The sequence below is a fragment of the Onychostruthus taczanowskii genome, unplaced genomic scaffold (assembly GCF_017590055.1).
Source record: "Onychostruthus taczanowskii isolate IOZ18803 unplaced genomic scaffold, ASM1759005v1 scaffold1, whole genome shotgun sequence".
NCBI lineage: Eukaryota > Metazoa > Chordata > Aves > Passeriformes > Passeridae > Onychostruthus > Onychostruthus taczanowskii.
In genome coordinates this window covers 2,281,147-2,308,906 of record NW_024496525.1, presented here as the reverse complement: position 1 = coordinate 2,308,906, position 27,760 = coordinate 2,281,147, and the positions used below count along the sequence as shown (strand labels likewise).

At 44.0% G+C, this 27,760-nt stretch overlaps 1 protein-coding gene across 1 annotated transcript in view; it reads right to left on the bottom strand.

The window, feature by feature from the left end:
- Nucleotides 1-27,760, bottom strand: part of LRP4 (LDL receptor related protein 4) — an 82,252-nt gene that overhangs the window by 10,328 nt on the left and 44,164 nt on the right. The window contains exons 3-27 of the mRNA XM_041401449.1: nt 19,848-19,964; nt 18,154-18,267; nt 17,603-17,719; nt 15,062-15,190; nt 14,581-14,700; nt 14,325-14,450; nt 11,956-12,081; nt 11,386-11,520; nt 11,097-11,222; nt 9,835-10,065; nt 9,418-9,574; nt 8,850-9,067; nt 7,760-7,936; nt 7,121-7,243; nt 6,209-6,417; nt 5,511-5,592; nt 4,784-4,889; nt 3,811-4,012; nt 3,241-3,430; nt 2,859-2,990; nt 2,047-2,187; nt 1,262-1,348; nt 885-1,056; nt 640-802; nt 179-404 (exon numbers count right to left, since the gene is read on the bottom strand). Of these exons, the coding sequence (XP_041257383.1) occupies nt 179-404; nt 640-802; nt 885-1,056; nt 1,262-1,348; nt 2,047-2,187; nt 2,859-2,990; nt 3,241-3,430; nt 3,811-4,012; nt 4,784-4,889; nt 5,511-5,592; nt 6,209-6,417; nt 7,121-7,243; nt 7,760-7,936; nt 8,850-9,067; nt 9,418-9,574; nt 9,835-10,065; nt 11,097-11,222; nt 11,386-11,520; nt 11,956-12,081; nt 14,325-14,450; nt 14,581-14,700; nt 15,062-15,190; nt 17,603-17,719; nt 18,154-18,267; nt 19,848-19,964 (3,726 nt within the window). The remainder of the gene's footprint in view (nt 1-178; nt 405-639; nt 803-884; nt 1,057-1,261; nt 1,349-2,046; nt 2,188-2,858; nt 2,991-3,240; nt 3,431-3,810; nt 4,013-4,783; nt 4,890-5,510; nt 5,593-6,208; nt 6,418-7,120; nt 7,244-7,759; nt 7,937-8,849; nt 9,068-9,417; nt 9,575-9,834; nt 10,066-11,096; nt 11,223-11,385; nt 11,521-11,955; nt 12,082-14,324; nt 14,451-14,580; nt 14,701-15,061; nt 15,191-17,602; nt 17,720-18,153; nt 18,268-19,847; nt 19,965-27,760) is intronic.

Here is a 27,760-nt window from a genome sequence, read left to right as displayed (position 1 = left end):
GTGCAAAAATAGTTAAAGAGGGAAGAAGTGATGCTTTAAAAGAAGGCATCATAAGAAAAGCTGATTTTTGAGAAGTCACTCTGTCACTCCTGCTTTACACAAAAGGACTGTTTCCAAAGAAAGCTCTGAAGGACTCCTCTCGCCACCACTGACACCCACCAACTCGGACGCAACTTACCCAGGGGCCGTGCCCTGTCAACAGCCTGAATATCCATGAGGCCAGGCAGGTTTGACCTCACCAAGATGACATTAGCACCAGTGTCCTTGTCAGCCCTGTGAATGCTGCGAGTTTGCCAGTCAGTCCAGTAGATGTAAGAGTCCAGCAAAGTGAGGCCATAGGGATGTTGCACTGGAGACAGCAGGGTGCGGCGGTTCGCGCCATTGAGATCCGCAGCCTCGATCCGCTACAGGAAGAAGTGGAACATCAGCCCATACTCAAAACACTTCTCTTGCTAGCACTTACTGTAGCAAGCAGGAAACAATCTTGGCAAGTGATGTTATTCAGGTTCACCTCTCCCTCCATAGCCCATACTCTCAGAAAAGCTTACATTCCCCTTGCTCTTTCAACAACTTGTTCAAGAGCTTCAAAGCAGCCTCCAAACACCCAATGACAAACAACACTGAAGAACAGAATCAGACCTCTGTGTGTGCATCAGCCCAGAGCAGCTGGGACCCAGCCTTATCCACTGCCAGTCCATTAGGCCAGCCCAAGTTGTTGCTGATCAGCACCACACGTGCAGAGCCATCCATCCCAGAGCGTTCCAGCTTGGCATTCTCACCCCAGTCTGTCCAGTACATATACCTGGAGAGAAGCGAGCAAGTATTATGAAAAAAGAGGTCAGAAGTCCTTTGTTACTCCTAGACAATCTCTTGACAACACTAACCCCATTTCATGGTATAAAGCTATTGCCCTAGGGCTATCCAGGTTCTGCCAGACCAAGACTTTCCTCATGGAGCCATCAAGGTTGCCCACTTCAATCCGGTTTGTTCCTGTATCTGTCCAATATATCTTCCTGCCAATAGCATCCACAGCCAGCCCATCTGTAGTCAACAGACCTGAGAAAATAGCAAAACATTTTGGTCACTGCTTTTTCTCCCAATTTAGTCAGGAATTTCTAGTATTTCTCTTGTCCATCTCATAGGCAACTGCTTTAGTCTTTGCTTGCCTTTCCACCAAAAATGTATTCTACCAGGGTATTGGAGAATCTCTTTTTTCATACTGCAAAGGAGAAAGAGGCTCTCAGACCAAAATCTCCCTCACCTGTAGTGATGATGTCCTCAAATTGTGAGCCATCAAGTGCAGCGCGACTGATTTTCCGCAATGTGCTGTCTGACCAGTAAACCTTTCCTGGGTTGAAGAAGAAAGAGAAACTTGAAAAAGCCCAGAACAAAACCAAACCAAACCCCAGCAACCAAACAGCAAAATCCTTAAAAAACAGATCCAGGTGTCCGACTACCTGCTCCACTATTCAAACTGGATCTGATTGTACAGGAATAATAACAGCACAATATTATTAAGCTAGAGTGATAAAACACTGCAAATTTTCTTGTTCCAATTCTCCCCAAAATATGTAGGATATTTACACAAGGTCTGACCTCCACACAGGGATGGAGAACACCCAATACCATCAGCTACTAGTAGAGCTCCACCTCTGACTTCTCAAAATGAGATCATCTACCTTACAGTGCAACATAGTTTACACCCACCACAGCATCGGATGTTAACTACACAAGAACAACCAGTGTTGAGCTCTACAGCTGTAAAAGGCCTCAGGAAGAGGAACTTTCTCAAATACAATGCACACAGGGACCCCACTCAATATTGCAGGCAGTGTTTTTCCATATAGTTTAGGTTCTCTTTTTTCCTGTAAGGATATTCCTTTCCTCGCTGGAAACAAATTATCTGCAGCATATACAAGGAAAATAAAAACCTACCCAAATCCACAGCCTACAGTAAGATCTGTGCCTGAGTCTTTACTCAGACATTTACATAGGAAGTTACTTGTTGCCTTTCAAACACAGTCAGATACAGAAAGAAGTTCAGACCTTCAGGAGGATCCACTCCAATTGCAATGGTGTTCTTCATGGTGACATTGACTGAGACAACAACATCTGCAAAGTAAGGGATATCCAGAGAGACCATCCGGATGTCAGTCCTTCTAGCAAAGATCAGAAAGCTGGTCATTCCTGCAGAGTGGACAATGGACAGATATTAGTGAGGAACAAGTTCAGTCAACTGTAGGCATCATTTATCAAGTATTTTGGTGTTACAACCACTTCAGTGGAAAAGGGAAAGTGTCTCAGACAGATCTTGGCTTATGGACAGTCTGTGTAAAAAAAGTTCACTTTTTTGAGCATCACTTAATGCTTCTTTACATCCAAGTTGCAAGGCATAACACTCACAGAAGACTTAGTTCTGCTAATATGTGTGGGAAATTGAAATTAGGAGTCACTTTATTCCTGCTAGGGAGGAAAAGTGGATTACCACGGCCTCAAGCCAAATGCCTCATCCACAGAAGAGGGTCCACAGGAGGAGTGTTTACAGACCTATTAAAGAATATTATCACCTTGTAGTTTAAGAATTCACCTCAATATTAGGGCAAAAGTATGGGAAAAAATGTGACATTTGGTTTACTTGGCCAACATAATTTCAAGAAAAATGTCTCCTTCATCAATCCATTTATCAGTAAGTTTCTTCATAGTAATTCCCACTCAAATTGAAGGTACAGGCACCAAATGGGTTTTTCAAGGCATAAAGCATTTAAGCACATAAAAGTGAATTTTTTTCTCTAACGAGGCAGAGGCAAAATGTAGCTCTGATACAAAACTGCAATGAGGATTCCACAGAGAACACTCACCAGGGGAGCAGGTCTTGCCATCAGATTGCAGATTGATCCCTGTAGGGCAAGTACAGCTGTAGCCTTTTGGAAGAGGTGCCAAAAGGCACAGGTGACTGCAGCCTCCATTGTTAACTTTGCATGCTGTATGTACTATGGAAAAGAGGATGAAAAATCCATGAGCCAGTAGCACTGGCACAAAAAAGGGACGCAGCAGCTATAGAAAAGCATTCTAGAATGCCCTCAAATACCAAGTCAAGAGTTAATTCTCATGCTCTCATACTCCACACAGACACTTAAGACAATGAGGGCTGACAGGTCAGCTCCTTGCAGAAAAGATATGCCACATGGCAGAGCCTGGGCAAGCTCTCAGCTCAGTGGGGCTTCGGTGTGAGCTCTGTACCTGGTGGCCTGTGCCGGTGGAAAACATGAATATCCATAAGATTCTCCAGATTGTCCTGCAGTGTTTCCCGAGACTTCCCAGTTCTCCTATCTGCGCTCTGGATGCTTTTCGCCTGCCAGTCTGTCCAGTAGATTCTCTCACCATAAAGAGTAAGTCCAAAGGGGTGAGGCAGATTGTTCCCAATCAGCACCTGCTCAGATTACCCCCATCACCCAAAGAAAAATATTGTGTTATATAAATTAAAATATTTTTAAAAAATATATTTTTTATATATATATATATTTAAAAATTATACCTATATTAGTAACCATGAAGTCACTAAGGAGAAGAGGCTTCCCTTGCTCCCTCTCAACATCATAACACACAATTACAGCAAAAGGAGAATGTGGTCCAACCTTGGCCCTCAAACTTCCCTCGCATACTTTCAAATTGAAAGGGAGTTCTTTTCTTAGTGAAAGCCACTCTGTACTTTGAATTGTACATTTTCCTTTCCATTGAAAAAAGAGGCAAGAACCATCATCACTTTGTGTTCAGACTCCCAGACCTGCTCCTCAAAGACGGCTTCCTTACCTTCCTGTTTCTTCCATCCAGACTGGCATACTCGATGGTCTTCATGCCTGCATCTGCCCAGTACAAGCGCTGTGACTCGTAGTCAATGGCCAAGCCATTGGGCCATGTCAGGTTGGAGGAAATGACCACCAAGCGGTTTGAGGCATCCATCCCAGCACGCTCAATTTTTGGGTTAGCTCCCCAGTCAGTCCAGTACATGAACCTAAGAAGAAGCCCAGACAGAAGTGAATGCCCACACTTTTTCACTGCCTGAGAAGCAAGCGAGTCTGGTGCCTTCAGGCCCTAGCAGGGAGAAGCATTAAAGTATTAGTGTGCTCATGTCCAGCTTTAGGTTCTTGTAATGTACCTAAGATCACAATCAAATTTACATACCTTCTACTGCTAATGGGCTGGCCTAATTACCATGTGTAGGAGAAAAATTCAAGAAAATAGGTCAAGGTCTAAATTAACTGATTATTTAGCAATGTACACTCTTGCTGCATTTGTCTTCCAGTAGTCCACTCAAGGAAAGAATAGCACTCTTTCATTCAACACTTCTAAAGCAATGGCTGGTGAGCTTTTTCCTACCCACCCTATCCCCACCTCCAAAAGATCTGAGAACATCCTTCTAACTGAAAGTCAAGTCGACAAGCAGGAGCTTGAATACAAATTCAACATATATGTGCAACAGAGAAATAGAAAATAACTAGATGGGCCCATTCTCAACATTTTTGTACCACATTTGTAGTTATTACATCCTCAGGATAAACAAATGAAAACACCAGCCAGCTCCTGCAAGCTCCACAGCACAACAGGCAATTACCTCTGCTTATCTGGTTCTATTAGCATCTAAAATCACATCTCTACTTTCAGTCACTAGCAAGTTGTAGAACAATGGCACCAGTAAGAAGGAAAATTGTACAAAACCAAAGAACCAGAAAGTATTTAGACATGCAAGAATTGTTAAGTCATCCCAGAAGAAAGACTCTCTTACCCTGCAACAGGGTCCACCACAATATCTCTAGGTCTGTCTAGGTTCTCCCATATTAGAACAGTTCTCATGGTCCCATCCGTATTGGACACCTCTATCCGATCTGTTCCTACAAAAGTCAAGAGAAAACAACAGAAATGAAATTGGAATTGCAAGAGCTAAGGCAAAAAAACCTCCATACAACAGTGCATTCTTCCCCTATATCCATCTGTGTTCTTAGCTGGAAGAGAGGTAAGAAATCTGGCTTAAAGTGTCACATTCCATCCTCTCAAGTCACCTCTGTGCCTGTCACTGATGTGGAGTCCTGTATATAATCTACATCTTACCTAAACCCCCATACCATGAGAGAACAGCTAGAAAAGAATAATCTTCCTTACATCTCTCTTAACTATGACTCTCCAGCAGAGAACATGCTCCAAGTATGACCTGCTGCACCACAAGATACACTGTTGGAAGATACATAAATGCACACAATCACAAGCTCAGCAACAAGACAACAGTGATGACTATTTTTATAGAATTAGTACTGGGGATACTGCAAAGAGAATTAAACTAAGGGTTGTGCCTCAATTCACACTCAGTTAGAAGCACATGACATGAAACTCCATCTTTCTGCTACACAGAAATTAGATAAATTTGGAATGAAACAGACAGAACTACCCAGCTGATTTTCAGTTTTCATAACTGATAAGGAAGACAGAAGTCTACATTAAGCAGAGGATCCCAGTACCTGCATCAGTCCAGTATAGTTTGTTGGTGACCCAGTCAATTGCAAGTCCAGCTGGACTTTCCAGGCTGGTGTCCACCACAACCTAAATGAAAACAAAAAGAAAAAAATCCTTAGTGAAATTAGACCTTAGGGAGAAAGTACTTGTCCAATGCACTACCCATTCACAAATTATGTTAACTTTCAAAAGGCAAAAACCTGAGCAGAGCAGTGCTGTACAACAGAGAACATCAAGGACTTTGAAGTCCAAAGAAGGCTTTTATTTGGAGAAACTTCTGGGCTTTTTGTGCCTGTTCAAACTGCAAATCCAAACTTGGAACTCTGTTTGCCTTATTTATAGTACCATCAGCCTAGAAGTGTGAGCAAAAAGCATTCCCAAAGAGCATGACTCTTGTTCCAATTTTAATGTAACAGAGGATTTAATACTTCTTTCTTTCAGATTCTAGGGCTACAACAAAGAAATTGACCACAGCCCACAAACCACCACACTTCATGTTTCCCCATTCAAGGCTCTCCATACACCCAATTGTTTATGAAGTGTCCAGTGATCTCATCAGTTTGTCAGAACTAGGCACACTAATGAACAAAAGATCCACCATGAACTGCAGTGCCTTAAAAAGCCAGTGTATCCCACCGGCTTCAAATCTGATGCTCAAGGAGTCTCCTGGCCAGATGAGCTCCACACACAGTGAATACTGTACCTCCTGGTTTGATCCATCCCATTTTGCTCGGCTGATTGAGTCAGTGCTAACGTCTGTCCAGTAGACATAGTCATCCTTTGAGTCCCAGTCTAGAGCCACAGCACTGCGAACATCAGCAAGGGGGATGACATCATCTGACAGGTCATCTGTGTCAAAGCTGATCCGACGGATGTCCATCCTTCGGGCAAAAAGCAGGAACTTGTCAAGACCTGATCAAAGGTCGAAAGGTCTCCTTTTAATTTCTCTAAGTTCAACAATACAGTGATAGACAGACAATTCCCTGCTATATTCACAACATTAACCACCTACATCATCTCTCACTGGCAGGTCTTTTTTTTTACTGGAAGCAAAATATCACAGGGAGAGGATAGGAAAGAGGGGTCAGAGTGGCTGTGAGCTCTCTCCTGGGGTGTAACCTATGCTGAGGGAACAAGGGCAACCATATTCTTCAAAGGATGGCATAGACATGCCTCTAAATCAAATAGCTATTTTAAAATAGCTCGTGAGAATCTGGGAGAAAGTTGGTCAAATTCTTTCACGTAGTTACAAACTAAGAGAAATGTGGCAATGATGAGGACTGAATTTTTTGTTCATCACTGAAACAGCCATTATGGGCATTTCAGTAAAACAACCAGCTGTGCCAGGTAGCACGGTCCTAATAGCAGCCCTGAAATAAGGACCAAGGGTGGAATTTGTCTGCATCCCCATCCATGAAGACTAGTGAGGGCAGTGAGAATACAGAACAGGGAAATGCATCAAAAAGGTGAAGCATCCTCTGGCAGGACCCTTAATACTTCTAACTCAGTCTATTCAGCTGCATTTCCTTGGAAGCAAGTACCACTGATGCTCAGTCCCACTGCCAGCCCTCTGCCACCCACTGAACATCTGAGCACGTGGTCCCACCTCACTTACTCTGGGCACAGGCATGGCTGCTGGTCTTGCGGAAGCCCGTGGGGCAGGCGCAGGTGTAATCCTTGCTGCTCGGCAGGCAGAGGTGAGTGCAGCCTCCGTTGTTGTCCCCACAACGGTTTCTCCCTGCTCAAGTAGCCAAAGACAAGAGCAACCACACATAAAGCAAAGAGTAAAGAAATGAGGAAAAACACTAGCTAAGGTGTCAAGACCATGTGGATATAACTTCCCAACCCAGAAGTTAACTGAAAATAAGGAAACATGTAAAGCACTAACTCTATTTTTAGGGCTCAATTTTAAAATGAACATTTAACTCAATGCCCTTCGAGAGTAGATAATGGCAATTGAAGAGGAGTAAGGGAGATGTCAGTCATTACAACGTCCACTTATGATTTTTCCCCATCCCAAAACATCTCTTGTGTAAACAAGCCCCAAGTATTTCCTACTGAAAGGCCTCCAGCCCCGGTGTCAGCAGGGGGAGCTGCGGTAACACCCAACTCCGAGGCACCGCCTGAGCGACCTCAACACGAGGGCGAGGGCGGTGGAGCAAGTTCTGCCACAGCCCCGGGCACAGGCACGGGTGTGTCCACCTGCTGGGCTCAGGATGTGGCTCAAATGAGTCTCTACCCGCTCTGCAGTTACCTGCTGGCTGACGCTGGGGATGCAGCGTGTGGATGTCCATAGGGAAGTGGAGCTTGTTGCGGATGATCTCCTGGTTCTTGCCTGTGAATTTGTTGGCACTGTTGATGCTCTTGGTGTGCCAGTCTGTCCAGTACAGACTGTCCTCAAACACAGTGATAGCAAATGGGTGTGGGAGCCCTGCAACAGACATCCAATACAGGAATATGATCACATCTAACATGACTCAGGCTAGCAGGGAGACAAGGAATACTCTTTCCACTGCCCTTAGGCTTCCCCACACTCAAGCTGCTCAAATACACTTCACACTAATTTAACAGACAATTCCTCTTTGCTGTCCTATAATCAAAGATAGAACATTACGGGGCTGGAATGGACTTTAAAGATCATCTAGCCCCAATCCTCACACCACAGGCAGGGACACCTCCCCCTACACCAGGCTGCTCAAGGCTTTATCCAACCCGGCTTTGAACAGTGCCAGGGCTGGGGCATTCGCAGCCTCTCAGGGCAACCTGTTCCACCACTTCACCATCCTCACAAGTAAAAAATGTCTTCCTAATACGTAACCTGAATTTCCCTTCTTTTTTAATTTGTATCCAGTCCATTTGAGACTCCTTCTCTCAACATTACAGTTCCTGATGAAGAGTCCCTTTCCTGATTCCTGGTAGGTTCCCTTCAGATACTGGAAGGTTGCAATGAGGTCTCCACACAACCTTCTCCTCTCCAGGCTGAACAGCCCCAACTTTCTTTCCAGCCTTTGTAGGGGAGTACACCAATCCCTCTTATCAACTTTGTGGCCCTCCTCTAGACTTTCTCCAACAGTTCCACTTTCTTCTTATGTTTGGAGTCCCAGAGATGGACGCAGCATTCCAGGTGGAGTCTCACAAAAGCAGATTCACCTGCCTCAACTTGCTTTTGATGCAGCCGCTGATGACTAGATGGCATCCCTCAGTGGTGAGAGAATTCATTCCACAGTGGAAGAATAGGAGACAAGCACAGATGCAGGAGCCGGTGTCTCAAACTCAGATCAGCACTGTGCTGCTCTGTGGGCTTTACTGCAGAAAGCATTCCCTGGAGAAAGCCTGTTACTTACCCTGGCTAATAACAGCCTTCCTATTGCGTCCATCAAGGTCAGCCCTCTCAATGACGTGATGTTTGGCATCCACCCAGTACATTCGATGTCCTGCATAGTCAATGGTCAGTCCATTGGGCCAGAAGAGGTGTGTATCCGCAATGATGCGCCGATTAGAGCCATCCATGTTGGAATACTCAATGCGGGGAGTATTGCCCCAGTCAGTCCAGTAGATAGTACTGAAGGAGACAGGGAGAGACAGCTAGAAAACTTGTGGCCCACATACTGCACCCAACATCACTCCCTATCAAGGCAAAGCAACATCAGTCCTCTGACCTCAAGCATGAGACTGGGTCACAGCCATGGGAGAAGTAAAAAGTAACACCCAGCCTGCTGAAAACTGCAGAGCACGTTTAAGGCTCTGAAGGGTCCCAGCATTGCCAGGTTTCCCATACTGTTAGTGCCAACTCACATTTTCAGTCCCAAGGTAACCTTTGTGACCAAGAATGGGGTTTTCAATGTTCAACAAAAAGTATGTACATGGAGGGTTCACTGGGGTTTCCCCCTGGTTTCCCATATTTTCACTCACCCCTCCATAGGATGGAGAGCAATTGCTCGGGGCTTCTCCAGGTTCTGCCACAAAAGCACTTTCCTGTGAGTGCCATCCAAGTTTGCTACCTCAATTCGAGATGTCCCAGAGTCTGTCCAGTATAATTTGTCATGGATCCAATCAATAGCAAGTCCACCTACGTACAAGACAAGAGTTAAATACAGAATGAAACCATGGATCTGCATGGAAAAAATAGTTCCCTTTCTCTGTCCGCTTCAGAGGAGGCCCAGTTTCTTCTCCTGCTAGCCAAGATTAACTCCACAGTGACACTCACCTAACACCCATTCCATGCAACCTATACCCCTCCTCAGGGAGATGCACTTTTTTCTAAAGGCTGGGTCCCCACTTTCCTCCACTCACCCACCCTACACCACTGTCTTTTTTGCGGTGACGCACCTGGGCTCTCCAGCCCTGTGGAAACCACCTCTTCCACATTGCTACCATTCAGATTGGCCCTCATGATGCGATCAAGCGTGACATCAGACCAGAACACCAACTCCTTGCTGTGGTGGAAATCAAGGGCAATGGCATTCTCCAGGTTGTTCAGGAGCAGCGTATACTCAGAGCGATGAGGCAACACTTGTCGGATATCAATTCGATTGGCAAAGAGCAGCACGGGCTCTGGCCCTAAGAATACACAGGAAGACAGCATTGGAGTATTTGACAGCGTTTGACTGGGTCCTGCCTACCATTCCCTCTGCACCAAGTCCCAGAACAGAGTTTTGCAGTACTGGCAGCAGAAATCAACCCCAAGAACACTTCAGAGAGCTGTTTTACATCCTGTATACATAGTCCTAACTCAAAGATGAGCAGTTTTAAACCTGGCAAACATTAACTCTGCAAGAAGCAATCATTCCAGGTCCTACCTAAGCCTGCCTCCCCTCAGCCTCTGAAACCATATCACTATACACCCACTTGGCAGCTGGACTAGAGTTTTTTTTTTCCTATATGCATTTCCTAGCCATGCAAACACACATGCTCTACTACATCTTCTAATACAGACAGGACACAGTTGAAATCTGCCTCAGCCAGATATAAACTCAGCAGGTATTTCCATTGCGAAAAAACATCCCCAAAATATCAACATCATTCATGGATATCACTAGGGGAATTCCTAATGAAATCTAAAGTTTTTAAGTGAAATTTCTAATTCCTCAGCTCCTACATTAGAGGAGGAATAAAGTTAAAGAAGTGTATAGATATCTTTAAAAAACCCCCAGCAGATCTCCATACAGCAGCCATCCACAGCATTCAGGATTGGTGACCAGCATAAAGGGTCAAACCACAAGGAGTTGTGATACAACCTCACTCATTGGAAAGGATAAGACACTTCCTGAACAGAGGTAGAAAGCTTGTTTTGTCCCGGGTTCTGAGTCACAATGAATGACAAAAGACTAGGAAGAAAAGGCAAGGGCCATCACCCTGGCAGAGAAAGTAAACAGCGTAGTACCTCTCTCCGTGGTCAAAATCACACAAAATTTTCACTAACATTTATCAACAACGTAGGCATATCTAACACAAATCCAGGTACCTCCTTTCCTTCACATGTTTGTTTGGTGAACAGCACAATGCTGCCAGTGAAGCACTAAAGACATAATTATGATAACTGGACCAACAGACACACACCAGCTGTGTTGTTAGGTTGAACTCCCCTTTACCTAGAGCTTTGCAGCTACGTTTGTCAGGGCGCAGCTCGTAGCCTTGCTCACACCAGCACTGGAAGCCTCCTTCACTGTTGGTACAGCCTTGGCTGCAGTAGCCTTCCTCAGCACATTCATTCACATCTGCATGTTACAGAGAAAGTTACCATTAGATAGACCATCAAAAAACCCGAAAATCTCACGACAGATTGCATACGCTTTCATACTCTGATTTTCACCCTATCACAGCCACCACTTTCAAAGATACCAAAAGAGCAGGGAGGAGGCTACTGCTCCAAAAACCCACCTTGGCATGATCGGCCATCTTCCAGGAGCCTGTAACCTGTGTGGCAAGTGCACTGCACCATCCCTCGTACCATCTGGCATTTCTGAGCACAGCCACCATTGTTGACATTGCAATTCTCCTCCCCTGTTCGTGGACCTGCAGAAGAAACATGTGAAGATAACTGAGCTGAAACCACAAAGCAGCTGCTCTTGCCTTCAGCTGTTAGGCAGCAGTCACCCTTCAAAGCAGGCTGAACAAGAGGGGGAGGACACAAGCTGTGCTGGAAACTTCCTCTTTGCAGCCAGAGCTCTCCTCTGCAGGCCACAACTGAACGGGACAACGGAGCTCAGATTAACATGTTTTTAGGATTGAGTGTCTCTGCAGACAAATGGTGATATCTTTTCCTCATCTTTCCTTGTGTGCAGTCTTTAACTGACAAAAACAACAAGGTTTTTTTCCTCAACCTTGAACTTGTCCCCACTATCACAGCTCAGACTTCCCTTCTACACACACCCTTCAGTAACACCAGATAGACTCCCACACATTAATGGGCCTCCATTTACGTCTAAGACTGAACTTGGGAGGACTTACGGCAGTTTTGATGTGGGCTCTCATCACTGCCATCTCCACAATCATTTGCTCCATTGCACAGCTTCCTCTGGCCAATACAACGCCCATTCCCACACAGGAACTGGTCTGGGGCACACTGAGGGGTGCCTGCAATAGAAGAAGGAAAAAGTAGCACATCACAGCTTACTGATGGAACAATAGTCATGGTGAAGAAAAGAATACAGAACATTTTCCAAGATCTGTTACAAACTTTTCATATGAGCACAAATCCATTACTTTCTCTTCCTTTGAATTCAGCCCATCTAGCAGTCTTTACTGCTCCACATATTTTTATGCTGATTTGGAGGTCTGCAAACTGTCCGTCAGTCCACGTCCACTGTTGCTTTACTGTGAAGTTATCTGACTAGTTTCTCTTAGAATGACTGGAAGGTTCTGGCTTAGATCCCTTCGGTTCCAGAATCCACAACCCTACTCAGCATGTGCAAATGAGGAGTCAGTTCCTCACTTTCATAATCTCATCTGTCACACCAGAACAGCTATGGATCTTTAGCCTGCCTAGAAAGGAACATCTTGTCTAGCCCTAACTGTACTTTGATGGACTTGGAATAAGATTTTCATGCATCCCTGAAATCTGAATTCAGGCAACAGGATTTCACATGACCTACACGCTTCAACTTTTGCTGTTGGCAAGGGGACTGTACAGAATTCTTTTAAGCAAAGTAATACTGTTTGTAGGGACTTTGCTAATCTGATTGTTTCTTCAGCAATAATTGCACTGTCCTGTTGCCTCTTACTTCTTGTACTTCTTGAGCTAACTTGATTAGCGGTCCCTAAATCATCATCCTCTGATAATCTTATAGAGATAATAGGACAATACAGTTCCCAGCAGAGAAACAATCAGATTGGCAGAATGCCTGTAAACAGTGTGGAAAAGGGTAGTTGTGAGATTAACAAGTACAGTTAAGAACTACAGACATAACAAGTGGGAACATAAAACCAGACAACATGCAGATTCACTTTTCAGAGCACAGGAATACTGTATATGAAGGATTCTGAAACTTGGACTTTATTTGTCATATCAAACATAAAGATCAACCAGCTGGTTGCCTAGTATTTTAGGAATCTTCTCTATGGCCAATAAAAATATAACTCTGCTCTAAGGCCAAGGGGATTTTAACTCTTGCTTCAGACATTGGTACACCACACTATGTCACTTAGATGAGCAAGTACACTTTCTGGAAAAACCAGTTTAATTTTCACTATAGGCCTAATGTAGAATTGCACAAATAACCTTACAGTAACTGTACCTTGTGCTTGGTTTGATATGGAGACAGTGAATTTCAATGGCTCTGGAAGTTTGACTTGGCTTCTTTCAGCATCTCTAAATACCTTCGTTACCAGGAAACAGGGTTACCAGCTTGTCTTTAAGTACAATTGTTTTTTCCAGGATCACCACATTGATGCTCACAACAGCTAACCAATCAAGAGCAGCTGCTCTCAAATGACTACGAAGTGTGCCTCTCCAGGTCCTCTGAGCTCAGCTGTCCTCATGGAACAGCCATTCTCCACTCCACAACAGCCCCAAAACAAGAGGTACAGTTTCACAAATCCATTTTGTCACCCCTAAAACCACTGTTCAGAATACACTGATGCAGAAGGATCAGTACACATAGCTGGGCTCCACTCACTAGGATAAATTCATGGACCAGCGCACTCTAGTCCTCAACAAAACCTACAGGCATCCTGAAGACTTTAAGGAAAAGAGAAGATTCTAGACCTTCCTTGAATCCTACCATAACACTAGGGTGTGTTGAAACCCTCCTGCTCCACATAACCACTATCACACAAAGGAATAGCAATATGTGAAATGAATACTAGAAAGAGCAACTCCTAAGCAAAAATCTAAGTGGGAAGCTGACACCCTTAATCCTCTAAAAAAACAAAGGTTTTGTTCTTCTCTTCCATTAAATGTCCTTCTTGATTCCACTGTCTACTAGAATTGTTCAGCAACTTCACAATGCAGCAGGAAATCTATCCAGAACTACCTAGAAGGCAAAAGTTAGTATAGCCCATGTGACAAAGGTAGTAACTTGGTAACATTATTGATGTTTCCAAGTCTGAATGGAATTGTCCCAGAGCCCTGTGGTAATTCACAGTGTAGGGACAAGACAGGAGGACACCTGACCAGAAAACACCTTCACCTAGCTGTAAGCACACAGACCTGCACAAGTTGGCAAGCATATCAGACAGCCTACAGATCCCATTCTCTGGGAAGGACAGAAACTCTAGGCTCAAGTCCCTGAAGCAATACAAAAGAGACATTACTACCTACTATCGTCAGGATTTAGGAAACTTTATTAGCTATTAAGCAGAAAAGTAGCATGTCAAACCTGTGTTCTCACAGTTCTCCTCATCACTGTTGTCAGAGCAGTCATCTTCCCCATCACAACGCCAGGACAGACGGACACAGCGTCCTGACTTGCAGCGGAACTGGTCAGCTGTGCACATAGATGTAGCTGAGGGCCCAAAAAAGGAACATCAGATGAGCAAGAAGGATCAGAGGAGACCCAATTCCAAAGCTAACTGTCCCAAACACTCTTTTGCATCCACAGAAACAGAATGTTTCCACCAGTTCCCAGCACTCACTGCAGTTCCTCTCATCTGACTGGTCATCACAATCGAAGTCGCCATCACACCTCCAGCCAGCATTAATGCACAAGCCACTGTTGCACATGAACTCTCCGGAGCGACAAGGCTGGTGAGATGCTGCAGAGATGATAAAACACAAAAAGAGCATACTTTGGGGATTGTTACCAATGTAACAATCCCCAAAGATCTTCAGTTTCACCCTTACCCCCCCATTATTAAGGAATTTGGTCCTGAGTAGATTTCTTCTGGAAACTGTAGTATTTCTTGTAAGCAGAAGTGCACTGATTACACAGAATAGTGATTACATCACTATTCTCACTTTCCAGAGTTAAACAAAACCCCTAATAATGAAGGAGCCAGATTATGTGTGAAAATTAGATTGCCATCTACACTGTAACCCCTTCTCCAGCCAACCCAAAATGCATTTAGGTTTGCAACTCTGATTCTTGGACAAGGACATCACCCTGTGCTGACTTACAGCAGTCAGATTCATCAGACCAGTCCCCACAGTCATCATCACCATCACAGTGGTAGATGTCCAAGATGCAGCGTCCATATGCACACTGGAACTCCTCCAAGCTGCAGGTGGCAGCTGGAACATCTGATGCTAACAAGGCAATCAAAGAAAAAATATGTGAGGTGACAAGGCACAGTCTAGTTTAGAGGCAACATTTTCAGTCCCATAAGGGATTGGCAAGTACTCATTGCTGCTTATCACTGCATGATTTGTATTACAGAGAAGAATGCTGGTTTTGCTTCATTGAAAAGCAGGTTAAACTCATATATAAAGACACTCATGCAGACAATCCAGTAAATACAATTTTTAAAAAAAGTTACATAGGATATTAGGCTATAAAGATGGAACTTTTCAAAAGCTGTTAAATTCTAGAGAAGGAAAAAGATATGAATGAAGAATTGATGGGAACACCTCAAAAAGGATCCAAGAGTGTCACCTTCCATCTTATGTTCAAAGCACTAAGTCTTAGAGCCAAAAAAGTGTTTAAATTGTTTAATAAATCTGAAAAAAGATAGATAGAAAAACAGAAAAATAAAGAAACCTTAGGGATAGCTCCATATTAAGGACTGTGGCATGTCAGAATGCAAAGTTAAACTAGGGAATGATTGCTTTAAAATTTTAACAAAAATAAGCACTTGAAGACCCAAGGAAGCAAGCAAGCAGCAGGGTGTCCAGGCCAGCACCTGACCTTTGAGGATTTCCCCCTCCCTTTCCTCTCAAGCTCTGGCCAAAACAACCATGCCTATTCAGTAAGGAGCACTGCCAGAGAGATGATCCTGGCCAAACAAACTAATGGCCAAGGATTTGCCTACTGTTCTCTGTTCAACAGTACACTAAGTGGAAAGGCATGAAAAATATTTTGAGTCCCACACAACAGAATCTGACATGTCTTCTCATACTATCTGGAGAATGCACTGTACGTTTCAGATATACAAGTCTCCCAGCTGAGGAGTTCTGAATAAAAATCTATTAAAACAAAAAGGAAAAGAAAGACTGAAGAGGAAGAGTAGTCTAGGAAGTGAACTACACCTGCCTGTCCGACTTGAAGAAATGGGCACAGCCTGAAGGCATGAGCTAAGAGCTTTAATTCAGTGAGTGTCAGTGGCTGGATATGAAAATGTGTGTCAATGTGTCCTTCACCAAAGGAGCCTGAGTGTTTCAGTTTCCTTGAGAAAATTAAGTCTGTGACTTAAATTATCATGTTATATGATTCAACTGTAACACACACATCCCCAAAAGAAACAAAAAGAAAAGAAAAAACGCAGACAAGAAAGAAGAGTATAATCCCACCTTGTCCCAGATGAATGACAAACATGATTGTAGATAAGAAAAAAATGACAACCACATGGATGAAGATAAAAGAACAGGAGGTAGCCAAACTGAACTTCTTAGCAAGTTACTTAAAATGTCTTATAGAGACAACTGACAACTAGGACTGAAATAGCATTTCAGCTCAGAGAAACAGGGACACCACTTCTGGGTGCCCCTCCACTCCCATAGGAGGAAACGTTGGAACATCTCTCTTCCCTTCCTGAGGGTCTATTCATGGCCTTGGGTGAAGTGACAGGCAAGGGAACGAGACGGGCAGAAAGCAAATGGAGAGGGAGAGAGGCTGGCTTCCTCTTAGAGTCCTCTCCTGGCTCAGAAATGTTTGCAGCCCCTGGCTTTCTGCCAAGTCTCATTATCTGGAAAGATAAAAGACAACTCCCCCATGCATCCACTCCCCCTGCCCTTCAGGAGCTGGCGGCCCTCATCCCCCTCCCAGAGCCTTTTGAAGTTTCCTGCTATCTAGAACAAATTCTGCAAAATGCCTTTGAGAGCAGGGAGGGGGAAGGGACCACTGCAAGTTCCAGAGACATGGACAGTGCTCACAGACTCAGGAGAGAAGCAGTGTGGATTAGAAAGGGACACAAACTCCTGTCCCACTTGCTACAAGCCTGTGAAGGTGAAGAAGGAAACAACTGTTGTGGGTTCTCATGCCCCAACACCACCTCCCTCCTTCAGCATTGGTCACTTGTTGGGCAACATCTTGCAAAAAGCATTTAAGTGAAAAGAGACTGGACAGGTAGGAGATGTCTTCAGAGTGCAATACCTGAGGGTGGTTTCAATAAGCAGAGTACCCCTCCACTTCCAATATTTCAGTCTGGAATCAGACAAGAGGAAAAAGAAGGGAATAGTATTCTCGCCTTCCAGCTGCCCTTCAACTCCTCCAGTTTTACAGAGAGCTATATTCAGTAAAGCATAAACCTCCTGCTCTGACTCAAGGTCACAGCTATGGGAAGGAAGAGAAGCAGCACAGCACAGATGAAGTATGCCTGTGAGGTAACACAAGAGAGGCACCACTCTTTTGTGCCCTCAGGGGTAGGCAGCAGAAGGTAGCATAGCTGCCAGTACAGGCAGAACTAACTTGTTTTTGATCTCTACTGCAGAAAACATGCCAAAACCCAAGGCAAGAGCAGGTCCAAAGGGCTATTTCCTGCGATTACAAAGAAAAGCACTTACGGCAATTCTCTTCATCTGAGCCATCCTTGCAGTCTGTGTCCCCATCACAGAACCAGTGTTCAGCTATGCAGCTGCCATCACTGCAACGGAACTCCTTCTCTGAGCACTTTCTCATATCTGCAGAGACAGCAATGCAAACAAAGCCTTGGCTTTTCTCAGAGTACCCAGGAAAGCACCACAACATGCTCCTGAAGCTCCTAGGGCACCCACAAACAAGATTGCTCATGAAAACATACATACCCATGCCAGGCAGGGCCTGAGCAAAACCATCATTGTTCACTGAACAACACACAGTGCTGGATTCAACAGGAACCCAAGGGGACTTCACAATGCCACATCAAGGAATGAAAGGTCTCAAGTGATTTTTTTTGCCTGGCAGGTAAGGCACATAGTCCAAGATCCTAAGAAGCCAGCCTTGGAATGGAATATCCCACAAGTTCAGCCCAGAAAAGCCAGCTGGGAGCCTTAGCTGTGTTCTGGGAATCCTAGAATTGCACAGTCTGGACAACTCCTTTTAAAGTACTGTGAGGGCAGTGTTTATATCAACTCACCACACTGCTCATCACTGTTGTCCCCACAGTCATTGTCACCATCACAGTGCCACAGGCTGCGAATGCAGTATCCATTCTGACATGAGAACTCATCTTCCTCACACTCCCTTGGAGCTGCAAGGACACAACAGGGGTAAGGTGAAGAAAAGGCAAGAAGATTTAGCTTGCAGAACACCAAATATGTGACGTGTTACAAGTCAAGCAACATCATCCTCCAAGGACACAGTGATGCTGGAGAGTTGATTCTCCTAACAAATACCAGGAGAGCCCCTGGGAGATTTCTTGAGTGTCTCTTTTCCACTCCATTCACACACCAACAGTACAGCAGGCTCTAAAACTTGAGGTTTAGGTTGAAGGAAGTAGCTGGAACATGAGAGAGATGAAGCCACCCATCCTATGCTGGTATGTATTCTAGCACTGTACTCAAGCCAGACTCAAGACAATCCCACACAGAAAAAAGGAATCCAAGCCTCTTTTTAAATGAGTTAATAGTCTCTATCATTATCTAACAGATAACTGCTAGCAGTGTTGTATTTCCACCCTCTTTTCACAACAATGTCAAAGCTGTCTTCAAAACAAAGGACATGTTCACTGAAGAGGGAGAGAGAAAATTTGAACTTCAGTATTTGCAGCCTACTTCCACTCTCCTTGCCAGTCTCCTAAGGAAGCTTGTCTGCAGACAAGTAAGGAAAGGAAAGGAACTGCAAATTTAGCACCTGAGGACTCCAGTCCAACAAAAACCCTCCTATGGTTACTGCTAGCCTGAATAACCCCTCCAGGAATCTCTCATGCACAGAACCTTGTCTTCCTCCTTTCACTGGTCTCCAAATCTTTTGATCACACCCTTCTCAACTGTTGTCTTACATATGAGGGCATTTCAACCTTTCCTGAAAAACAGAAAACCAGAGATTCAGACCTACACATCTTTTCCTTCATTAATGTATTTGAATGGACTGGAAAACTGAGCTTAGTCCTGCATTCCAGAGGATCACACAGGACGTCAGCCCCTGAACTTTACTTCCCAGTTCTTTGCCCAAAAAGGCAGGCAAAAATCAGGGATAAACTGATTAGAAAGTGAACTCATTTCCATGCATGCAGTGGACATGGAGTACTTTACAGTCAAAAGCTTTATTCCTACATTTCTTCAAATGGGGTTCCTCCAACAGAGTCACTCTGGAGCACCATGCACACAATTCTGTGTAGGCAGTATCCCTACAGCACCTCCCTCTCCTCAAGGAGCCCTGTTTGAAGGGACAGGATGCTGGTGACAGGCCAGCACCACAGAAAAGTCAGACAGTGGAACCTGAGGCCACAGGAAGTCAGCCAGACAGGCAGTTCAGTAGGATTTGGCAGGGGTTAGGTGTTTCCACTAACAGGGGAGGGCATGAAGAGCCCAGCTCAGGGAAGTGCTTCATGGGACATTAACTAGCAAGGCTGCAGGGCATAAACGGTTCTACAGCTGGATGAAGAAGCATCCCCTCCCCCAAGACAGGCAGCTGAACAGCAAGCCAGGTGCCAAGGCAGCAGGGCTTACAGGTACACAGCTCTGTCACAGGCAGAATATAGCTTATTACAACCCAGTGGTTCAATTCAGTGGATAGAATCTTACATTCCTGTAATAAAAAGGGTCAACTTCCCCCAGTCACAGCAGGCAAGCACTGCATCCACCCTCTTCCCTCAGACAGGTGACTTACGGCAGTCCTGCTCATCAGAGTCATCCTCACAGTCATTGTCTCCGTCGCAGACCCACGACCGGCGGATACATTTTCCATTGTCACAGTGGAAGTCCAAGGGGGAGCATGTGGGCAGCACTGAAAGAGCAAAGAAACACCTCATGGAGCTGCAACCAGCTTCCTTCCTGAAAACAAAGTTCCTTCCCTCCTGAGGGAGTAAAGCTAAATCTCTTAGAAACAAAAGACAAAATTTCAAGTCATCAGGAAGAGCTGTTCCTTAGAGGGGGGATCAGGGTAGGTCTGTACCTTGGCAGTCTCTCTTCCCCAGAGAAACACTGACCTTTCCACAACAAAGCTGTCTCAATTGCCCCATTGAGTTCCTTTTTCCTCTTTCAACCTTGAGCCTGCTGTCCTCCCATAATTGCACTTGGTTTACAACAAGCAAAATTAAACTATCTACCTCTTTCCTGCATGCTTCCCAGGGCAGTCCATCCTGTTTCTATTACACAGCAAGTTCCTTAGAGTGAGAACTATCAGAAGCAATGTTTTGACTTTACGAAGTAACATGCTATAGTGTGTTTCAGCATAGGGACTCTGTCAGGTTTTTTTGCCTAAGAAGTCTGCAAGAAGCTGAGAAGCAGGAATCCACTGATGGGGATAATTTTCTGTACCTCAGGTGTGGACAAGAGAATCCAAAGCCTGCTCAAGGTTTCCATCCAGAAGAGATGGAAGAAGGGGACAGACATAGGATGATGCTTGCCTACACAAGAGTCTGTGTGCAATGGAGTGGAACCACAACATCCACAGTGTCTGAAGAGGCCTGGAGCCACAAAGCTGGAATTCAAGGGGGAACATCATTCCTGTTCTTTCCCCCACAGATGAGAGGAACACTCAACTCCAAGAGGTTAATGCTTTTAAGTGCTGCCAGCTGTGGTAAGCAAGGGGCTGCACAAGACTGTTCCTGACAGGTGTGTTCTCCAAAGAACGGCATTTGCTTGGCGATGTGATGGGGCGAGGGCTAGAAAGGCTACTGCCTGAAACCCTTTCATCCCAGCCCAGCCTGCCGACAGCAATTCCCATCTGTCACCAGGCAGGCCAGCCCTTTTCTGCTATGCTGCTACTCCCTTTCCTGCCAACACTATCCTGGAGGTGGGAGTGAGAGTGGAGGGAGGTGAGTAAAAAAGGAAGGTGAAGACAGCAGCCACACACAAAAGGAGGATGATTTAATAAGGTGAACAAACAGTCACATTTTCAGTTTTTCCAGCTTTCTCAACCCTCAGTTTCTCCTTGGCCCAGGACTGCCACCGGTGTCCTGTTAAAGAAGCATGCATTATACATACTAAATCATTCACTGCCCTCCATAGAAAGTCGTCCAACATTTTTCACCGAGGGCCTGTCCTAAAAGCCCCCCTCTCTAAGAATATATTAGGGCAGATAAATTCAGACTTTCTCTAACATGTATTTTTCTAACCACAAATTCAGATCATCTTTTCAGTTGTTGTGTAGCAGGCATTTCTGTATCTGAGGACATCACTACAGATGTAATTGTTCTCAACATTCAAAGAATTTGGCACTGGCCCTTGGGAAAAGGTCCTTCCCATCATTCTAGGCTACCCCATGCAGATATCTATCCATCTCATATCCAGCTACTTCTAGGCTCCAGAAGGGTATGAAGGAGATGGAAGCACAAAAATCTGTATTTTCCCTCTACAGGTCTGACAGCTATTGGTCCTGATCTTCCAATAGCTGACCCCTTTCCTTATATTTCACTTTCTCTGGTTTGCTGCAGCAAAATGAAGAAGGAATTTTGTCTTCTTCCTCAGGGCAAGTAGAAGTAGAAAACGCTCCACTTTCCAAACAAAACCAGGACATTTTTGGACTCAGACGATCAGTCCCACAGATCAGACCTCTCTCCCCTAAGAACAACTTCCAAACACTGCACGCTGAGAAAAATCTTCCCTGGCCTCAGCTACAATTTCAGGACTAAGACCATCCTCCCAGCATATGCTTTAGCATGACTAATCACCAAAGGACTGCACAGGAGCCACCTGGAAGGGAATTTGCATGCTCACTCTCCAGGGGAGAATTCTTCAGGCTCCCAGAGGGTTAAGCCATTAGCGCTGGTTCAGAGCAGATACCATTATCCCACTGAACTGCTGCATCCCTTCATGAGCTAACAACATTAAATGAAATTCCACCCCTACAGGGAACAGTTCAGCCAATTTCATACTGCCCCTAGATATAAAAATCAAACTTCAAGCACAGGGGAAGAGAGCAAAATACAAACTGCCATATACAAAGGAGGACAAAATTCCCTAACCCAGCAGAGAGCAAGTGTGTGCTAGCCTAGACAACACTGGAGTGGGGGCAGGGTGGGATTAAATCTCCTTTAAAGCTCCTACAGGAGCTCTCCTTTAAAGGAGGAAGAAAAACCACAAACCCAACTTGAGACCAAAAAACCCAAACTGATGAATGAGGGATGATGTCTCCTAGAGCAGAGGAACTGCCAATGGGATCAGGGCAGGGATCCACATAAACCTGTAACCTGAATCTAATAATGGTCAGAAACAGATGCTTCAAAAGAAGATGCAAGAAATTCTGGGAGCAGCTTTCACATGGGGGCAATCTTCCTAATCCCCCTCTTCCTAGCTCTGCCCTCTCAATCCCTTCTTCCCACTAAAAAGCACACTGCTTACACAAAAACATTCCAGTTTCCTTCTATTTGTTCTAAGGACATCAGGCTCCAGTTCCACTGCACAGCCCTTTGCTCTAGGGTTCTTACTAATCAGCTCTTCTGTTGGCCATTTATCACCTCATATTTTGATGAGCTTTATTTCTATAGAGTTAAAGCCAAGGCCATATTATTAGCCCACAGTGAATGTTTAATACTGTTGTAAATACATCCAAAGTGTTTGGAAATTTCAAGTTAAGAGGAAATTCAAAAGTTAGGAGGTCAGACTTAGGACACTCAACCATCTCTATGTCTTGTTCTGACATAATGGAGTCTGGTAAGTGTATTGCTTTTACTCATACAGCTAACTTTAAAAGCCATAGTCACAAGGTAGGCACGTGAAATACAAATGAAGCAGCAAGAACTCTTTTCACTGACAGAGGTGGAACAAGACCTCTTCGTCTTGCTGGAGGACAAGCTGGATTAGCGTCAAGAAGACTAGAAACTGAATCCCCATATTCTCATCCCATCTTGATATTGATGCATGACCCTGGGACAGTTCTGCCTCTTTTCCTCTCTTTTCCAAATGGTAAAATGAAGGATATTTATTAATTTCTGAAACAGCAGCAAGTCCTTCATAGGCATTGCTTCCCCTGATAAGAAAGCAATCATAGATTGTAGTAAGATGCTTTAACCAGTACTCACAGCAGGATTAGGCTACGCCAACAGTAAACGCAGTTAAGCCTCAACCCCCATTCTCTGCTCAATTCCAGCTTGATCTCTCCTTATCAATGCAAATAAACAATATTTTCCTAAGAGAGATGAGCCAAGGCAAGTCCCAGGATGGAGTTGAAAGCAGGCAAATGCCCAGACAGACAGGTATTAACTTGCCTCCCCAGGCAGAGCCAGAGGCAGGATGGGGAGCAAACCCAAGGAAGGGGAGTCAGTGGGAAGAACTAGGCTGGGCAGCAACAGCTAAAGAGAGCACATCTGTCAACTGACAGTGAGTAATACAAAAAGGCCTTTGAACTTCCAACCATTTCCCTGAGCTCATCCCTCTGCATGGTCACACTGGACATCATCCAATGTTTCAGCAAAGCTAGGTCTATCATAAGCCTGCTATTCCTCCCCCTCTCCCAACTCCTATTACACAGGACACTCTTTTATTGCCAAGCAGAAGGAGAAGGGGGAGGGCAGGGGAAAAGGGAAGTTTATAAGGTGAAACACAGACTGAATCACGTCCCACTGTCCTTTGAACACTTTATCCCTGTTGCCTGTGGTGAGCAGGTTGCTTTGTACACAAGGGCAGCAAGCAACTGGTGTTCAAAATTCTGGAACGCAGAGAGGCTTGAACAATACTGGCTGCTTAATTAGACAAACTCCCACTCATGTGAAGAATGAGAAGTCAATTTCAAAAATAAAAATAACAAAATAAAAAAATAAAAAAAAAAACCCAAAAAAAAAAAAAAAACCAAACAAAACAAAAACAAAAAAAACCCACACTACCGATATTAGAAAAGTGCAGCCTGACCCCCAGCTATGTTCATACTCGTGCATATGTATAAACACACACATACCCTCAAACAGATCTGTTTGCTGAGATCTGCAGCACAGCAGGCAAAAAGTCCAGGGACAAAAATAGAGGTTAGTCCACTCTCAGGAAGAAAAAGGAGGCATTGCATTTTACTAACAAACATCTTGGAAAATCTAGTTCCAGTTTAACGTAAAATGTTATTGCACTGCTGAACTGTATTTAAGGATGTTGTGGGTCAAAAGAAAAAAGAAAAACTAAAAAAAAAATATAAAGACTATCAGCATCCAATCTTTCACAGTCCTTTGATCACAAGCACTCTGCCTGAGGGGCATTGCATTAATTCTGGTGCCTTTTAAAGGAAACATACATACTCCAGGCCCAGTAACATGACAAAATTGCAGATAGGGAACTGGTGTGTTTTCAACAGAATACTGAACTCGTGACAAGAGCTACTAGATTTTAAAACTTGAAGTTTAGAAGTGAAGCTTCACCTGAGCCTTTGCATCTGAGCTCCTGATTAAGTGAATGGCAGAAGGAAAATTACTCTTTCAAAGTTTCCATTAATTTTAATAAAAGACCTGTAAGATTTTTATCCTAACCTCACATTAAAAATGTTTCTTGTGGGGCTGATGAGCAGGTGATAGCAACAGCCCTGCCTGGCAAGGAAGAAACCCTCTACTGGGCTTGAATGAGCTGTAGCTCAACAGGAACTATGTAGATTTCTCCATGAGATGGGAACAACAGATCACTTTCAGTAATCTTCGAGGTAGAAAGTAAATGTTTCTTCAGTCCCTTCAAATGAAGGAGTATTGTACAACCGTGCACAGAGGTAAGCAAGCACATCTGCACCCAGAAAAGTAACACATTTACAATTTAATTATATATGATACAGATCCAAACTTCAGAGCAAGAAAGCTCTTCTGGGAGGATGGTTATGGGGAGATTTGGTGTATCTTGTGAGAAACAGAACTATGTATCAGTCCTCAGGCCAAGTTTACTCAGTTGTCCTTTCACCCTTGCCACAGGAAGTACGACTCATTCACACCACAGGGACTTCAAAGCGCGTGCAGGAGGGCAGAATGAAAACCATTCCTCTTCTTACATGCGGCTTTCGTTAGGGACAGCCCAAAGCAGTCTCTGCTGGCACAAGGCAGGAAGGCAGCTGAACTACTCTGTGCATGTGCAGCGAGGGCTTCCAAGCCAGACACTGTCAGCAAGCCAGAGAGCTGACACCAGGCAAAGTCTACGGAGCTGGCACGACAGCTGGCAGGTTACTTATTGCTATTTTATTACTACAGCACTCTGGCTTGTAAACATGATCCAGAGCAGGAAGCAAACATGTCACGGAATAATTGGCTTCAATCACAGCAGGGCTTCAAATTTGCAAGGAGAGCCATTTCTGTCACAGGTAAGCAGAGGGAGGGCTCTCCCAAAACTAATAGAAAATACCTATGGAGATGTTCCAAGGACACTGATACAAATGTAAAGTGCCTGGGGTGTGCCGAAACAGTGACAGTTGAGGAAAAATTTAGTGCAATCAACTCAGGAAGTGGTGATTTGTTTTATAGTGTGCAACACAACATTAAAAATACAAACAAAGTAAAACACCATATTTAAACTGAAAATATCTCTCAAAAGGAGTGTTTCCCATGTCTGCTCCTGCTTTTCACAGTTGTAACTCCACTCGCTATCAAGCATCTCGCTTTCTTTCTTTTTTTTTTTTTACACCACACACTGCATTTCAAGCTGTTATTCTTTAACCAAAATTACCGATCACCAATTCAAGGCTAGAAAATTGCATTGACACAGAATTTAGCAAATTCCAGCCAACTACTCAAGCATATATGCAGTACTGTATAGACACAGGTGCAAGACTGAATCTTGACTGCTAAAGTAATTTTCACCTTAACCCCCACCCTGTTTCAGTCTCTTGTTTATTAGGAGTCCAGTAGGCCAGTGTCTTCCCATTTTCCTCTCCTCTTCCCAAGGAAGTAGACAGAACTCATTCTTATTGTATTGGCTTAGAGTATACATATGAGCATATAATACACTGAAGAAAAGTACACTCTAAAAAGGTATGGTTGCATGTTGTGATAAGGTACGAAATGATGACACAGACACTGCTGCTCTCGAGGGGAACAAAAAAAAAGAAGAAAAAGAAGAACCTTTATTTTCTGACTCCAACATTTATAGTTTTCTAAAGGTGACAGTGGATTGGAGGGTGACAGTGCCACCTCTCCAATGCCACTGGACAGACCAAGGGTCCATCAATTCTCTCCACCTCCATGAAAGAATGCAAAACATAGGTTATTTACAGAACTGTGTGTGAGAAAGTTTGTTGAAAGAATGTAAACATCAGAAAGCTTAACAAAGTCTTACAAAATCAGGGCGACAGTTGCAGACTTATTTCTCTGGAAAGTTTGGACATTCACAGGAGAAAAAAGAAAATCCTGTAACTCTAAAACTAGCTTGCAGCAGATCAGTGGAAGGGTGGGATTCCTTGTAAAGACATCTGTTCACTCTTCCAGTCAGAGACGTCTACTTGATATTATAATTCCTGCTTGTAAAACTCAGAGCTGCACATCCATACAATTGCTGAAAAAGAATCTAAATAGCTTTAGCATCTCAGAAGACTCCATATAAAGTGGATGCAGATTGTGGTTCATAAGTCAGAAAAAACAACTGGGCCCACTACAGCATGAAGACTAGCCCCATGTTTTTTGAAGAATTTTTAAAGTAGGCCTTTAGTATATCTAGGTCTTGCTGGATGACTTAAATCAGAACAACCCAAATCTTTAGCTCGGTATTTGTATTAAAAGAAATTTAATAATTTCAGTCAAAAAATAAAACGATAAATCAAGTTCAAAACAGAGATGCTCAAAATTTCACTCCAACCAGGAAACTTTATGCATGTCACAGACAAACAGCCAGGGAAGGAAAGAAAAATTAGTGAACCAACTGTTCTCATGTACTGTGTGTATCACTGCTGATTTGTGAGAAGCTTAAATTGATTTAAAGTTCAAGCTGCTGTTCCAAGCGGCTCAAGCCCCACTCCTGCTCTTGCACTCCTGCTGCCCTGTTTATGCTTGGCACAGTCAGCAAGCAGAGCAAATGGAAGGTTAACCCCACAAACGAGTACACATTCGAAAGGCTCCTGTATGCCAAGCAGAAGAGAGGGATTTAGCAAGCAACCTGTTCTGGCAAAAAGGTTTGGTGCTATAATAACTAAGTAAGACACGAAACAGTACAGACAATTACCACAAACCTACACTGTAGAGCTGATCTAGTTTGTACAAGCTAAGAATAGTATCATTCTTGGATTCATAATGAGCAGCCACTCAGAGCAAGATATAACAAGCTTAAAGGAGTAAGTGTTCCTCAGTCTCCTCCACTGCAACCCTGAATGTGCACGCTGAAGTCATGCACTTAAGAAATAGGGCAAAGGATGCTACAGAAATGTTAACTTTTATTTCTGCTTTCTTCTTTCCACTAAATTGCACTTCAAGTACTGCTGGCTGTCAGCTGAAAAAGTTCTCTTCGTATCTATTCGACCAGGATGCAATATTTTAAAAGGCAGCTCCTATTCTAGTCCTTCCCCCTTGAATGACTTTACTACTCTGAATAAATGGAGCTCCTTATCTCCCCTTCCATCTTGTCAAACCTACAGTCCTCCTCTGTACATGTTAGCTTTCCTCTATCACTAAACTGCAGAGACCTATAGCACAAGTT